Source organism: Saprolegnia parasitica, assembly GCF_000151545.1.
Source record: "Saprolegnia parasitica CBS 223.65 unplaced genomic scaffold supercont2.935, whole genome shotgun sequence".
Classification (NCBI taxonomy): Eukaryota; Oomycota; class Saprolegniomycetes; order Saprolegniales; family Saprolegniaceae; genus Saprolegnia; species Saprolegnia parasitica.
Window position 1 is genome coordinate 1 of NW_012157329.1, and position 2,838 is coordinate 2,838.

At 59.1% G+C, this 2,838-nt stretch overlaps 2 protein-coding genes across 2 annotated transcripts; one reads left to right on the forward strand and one right to left on the reverse strand.

The window, feature by feature from the left end:
- Positions 1–15: 15 nt before the first annotated feature.
- SPRG_18037 (hypothetical protein) lies at positions 16–660 on the reverse strand (the record flags this gene model as incomplete). Its single annotated transcript, XM_012357465.1, has 4 exons — positions 16–57; positions 108–215; positions 266–483; positions 535–660. Coding segments are annotated over 4 exons (494 nt in total), but the record flags the coding sequence as incomplete, so codon positions are not given.
- Positions 661–1,049: 389 nt separating this feature from the next.
- SPRG_18038 (hypothetical protein) lies at positions 1,050–2,739 on the forward strand (the record flags this gene model as incomplete). The annotated part of the gene is made up of 6 exons (XM_012357466.1): positions 1,050–1,595; positions 1,643–1,756; positions 1,810–1,950; positions 1,998–2,135; positions 2,178–2,270; positions 2,332–2,739. Coding segments are annotated over 6 exons (1,440 nt in total), but the record flags the coding sequence as incomplete, so codon positions are not given.
- Between the last annotated feature and the right edge of the window lie 99 nt (positions 2,740–2,838).

Genomic DNA, 2,838 nt, shown 5'->3' on the forward strand with positions numbered 1-2,838 from the left:
GTCTTGAGGTCAAACGGCACGAGGGCCAAGATTGAAAGCCAGAGCAAGAGAACATATCTGCGCAGCAGCATGACGACCTTCTTATGGGAAGCCAATACAAGACGTACCGGATTTCCCACGTCGCGCAGTCGTCGCGGTCTTGCGACTGCAAGAGCAGAAGCACGGGCTCGAACTCCGAGACTTCGTGCGACAGCAGCTTGACGATCGTCTTGTACCTACGAAGATGTCGTTGCATTTTCGCTCCATGATGTAGGAGCATGCGTACCCGCGGACCTTGCAGAGCAGGTAGATGACCTGGCAGGACCGGTGGAGCAAGGCGCGCTGGGTCGGATCTTGGAGCACCTGGAACGGGAACGCGACAGTGTTGCCCTCGGACGACGTCTGCAGCAGGTGGATCACGGAGCGGATGCGGGCCATGACGGGCGTGACCATGTCCCGGAGGATCGGGTCCAGAAGACCACCTTGCTCCTGGTACGGATCCAGCTACATGGACATGGGCATGATGGGTATCGTTCGGACGCGCAGGGAACGTACGAGCGCGCGGAAGCGGTCCAGAGCTTCCTCCGTGAGATCATCTTCCTGGAGGATCTCGACCAGGCGCTTGTCCGCGTGGAAGAGCTCGTTCACGGCCGTGGTGTCGGGGGCGTCGTCGTCGGTCATCAATCTTCGTTGTTGTGGGATAAAACGGCGATCCCACAACCATTTGGATTCGGCATATGCCGATTTATAGGCCCACTGAGACCTGCACACCGACGCATCGGCCTCATTTTGGCAGCCTTTTTCGCCAGCTAAATGCACGCCATTTACCATTTTCCACACCTGTTCACGCAGCGCAAAATGTACCACAAGGGAAACAACGAGTATGTGGGAATTTCGAGTCGACACGGATGGTATGCCTCCATGAAATGCGACCGCACGTTCTTGCGCTTCGGCGATCGGTGGCGTGTTCTTAGCCATCGGCAAGGGCAAGGTGCCGAATTTAGCGGTTTCCTGTGTGGCATGATATATTTTCCAGAGTATCGGATCCGAGAGGTCATATTGCCGTTGCGATGGCGAATGGCATGTGGACGCGCATGGGCGCGGGCGGAACGTCCATCATCATCGCGCCCAAGGTCGTGTCTCCGGAGCTCGAGGCGAAGATCAAGGAGTGCATCGAAGCCTTCATGCTCAAGAACAAAGACAACGCCGACGCCCGCAGCCTCAAGGTCGTGCGCCAGCACGTGGAGAAGACGCTCAGCTTGAGCTTGACGCACCACAAAGACCTCGTGAAGCGCATCATGCACAGCATCCTGCAGCGCTCGAGCATGGCAGCGGATGCCAGTATGATCGTCAAGGAGCCAGTGTGGAAGGCAGAGATGCGGTCGGCGGCGCTCGTCCCTGGCCTGCGATATCTCTACCAGATCGCCAAGTCGCCGGACGTGTTTCCCACGTGCGGTCTTGACGCAATACAGTACCTCTGCGACCTTGCCGAGATCACGGCCGAACGCGACGTGCATCGCACGATATTGGTCTTTGCGCGGCAGCTCGCGAGCCAATACCTCGACACGCCTGTCATGCCCGAATGGGTTCCAGGTACCGCGCCGACGCCATTGCAAGTACGCGCACCTCACACACTGCACATCCTCACGTCGTCTGGCTGCAGGTGCTGGATTGCATCTCGTCGGCCTACACATTTAGCTGTTGCCACATGCAGCATCCGCGGCTTCTCGAGCTGCGCTACTTTCTGAGCAACCAGATGACGCCGTACACTCCGATGGTAGTATCTCGTCGTTTTGAAACGATGAGAGTAGCTGTGATGTTATGGGCTAGGACTACTTTGGCTGGGACCCTGCGACCGCCTGTGCCCACTCGGACTCGAAGCAGTCGTGCTATCAGAAGCTCACGAACGCGCTGACACTCACATGGTTTGCGACGCGCCTGGACATTTCCATCGGTTGCACGTACGCCAGCGTGCGTTCTTCGATATGCATGCCCCAGAGAATTCACCATCGGCGTAGGTGCTCAAATGGGTCGTGACGCTGTACCCATACGCGCCACCGCACGAGCTCACGGACAGAGAGTACTTGGACCAGTGCTACTTGGTGGCGCGTCTCGTGCTGACACTGACCCACCACGGCTCGCTGCAGCTCGCACTGGTACCACAGCGCGATCTCTCTGGTCTTACGTCGCTGCGATAGGACCTCTTGCCGCACGAGTATCATTTCATGGTGCAGCACTTTGACACGCATTTGGCTCGAAGCGACGTGCACCTGATCGGCGTCTTTGCGCGGGTAGGATCGAGTGCCTCAGCTGCGACCACCATACTCATGTTGTCCGTATTGGGATGCGTAGGCGCTTAAGTGCTACCAGCCAACGCCCAAGGCCGTGCTGGAGCGCTCGATCGCATTTATGCTCTGCGTTCAGCAACCGGACGGCGGCTGGCGCCAGCGAGACGCAGAAACCTCGGAAGAGCTGGTGCACAAGGCTGCCGCCGCGCTCTTCACCCTCTGCGAGCCGCGCTTCAACGGGTACGCGCCAGCCCTCGCCGACGCGTCGATTCTGCAGCACCTCGAGCGCCTCGCGGCCACCGAACACGAACGCGTATGTGTCTGCAGTCTCGATAGAAATCTCACCGTTCGTGTGCAGCGCGTCGCGAGCGCCGAGCATTTAGAGTCGGATCTCAAGCGCAGCCGCATGAAGGCGAGTGTCCGGGAGGTGCTGGCCAAGGCCGCGACGGTCGAAGCCGCAACGCCGCTGCTTGTACGCTATCGGGTGCTCTCGGTTGTGGCGACTGTGAATGTGTGTAGGACGCCGACTTGTCGCGCATTCTGGCGCTTCTGGAAGCGACGGCCGACATGG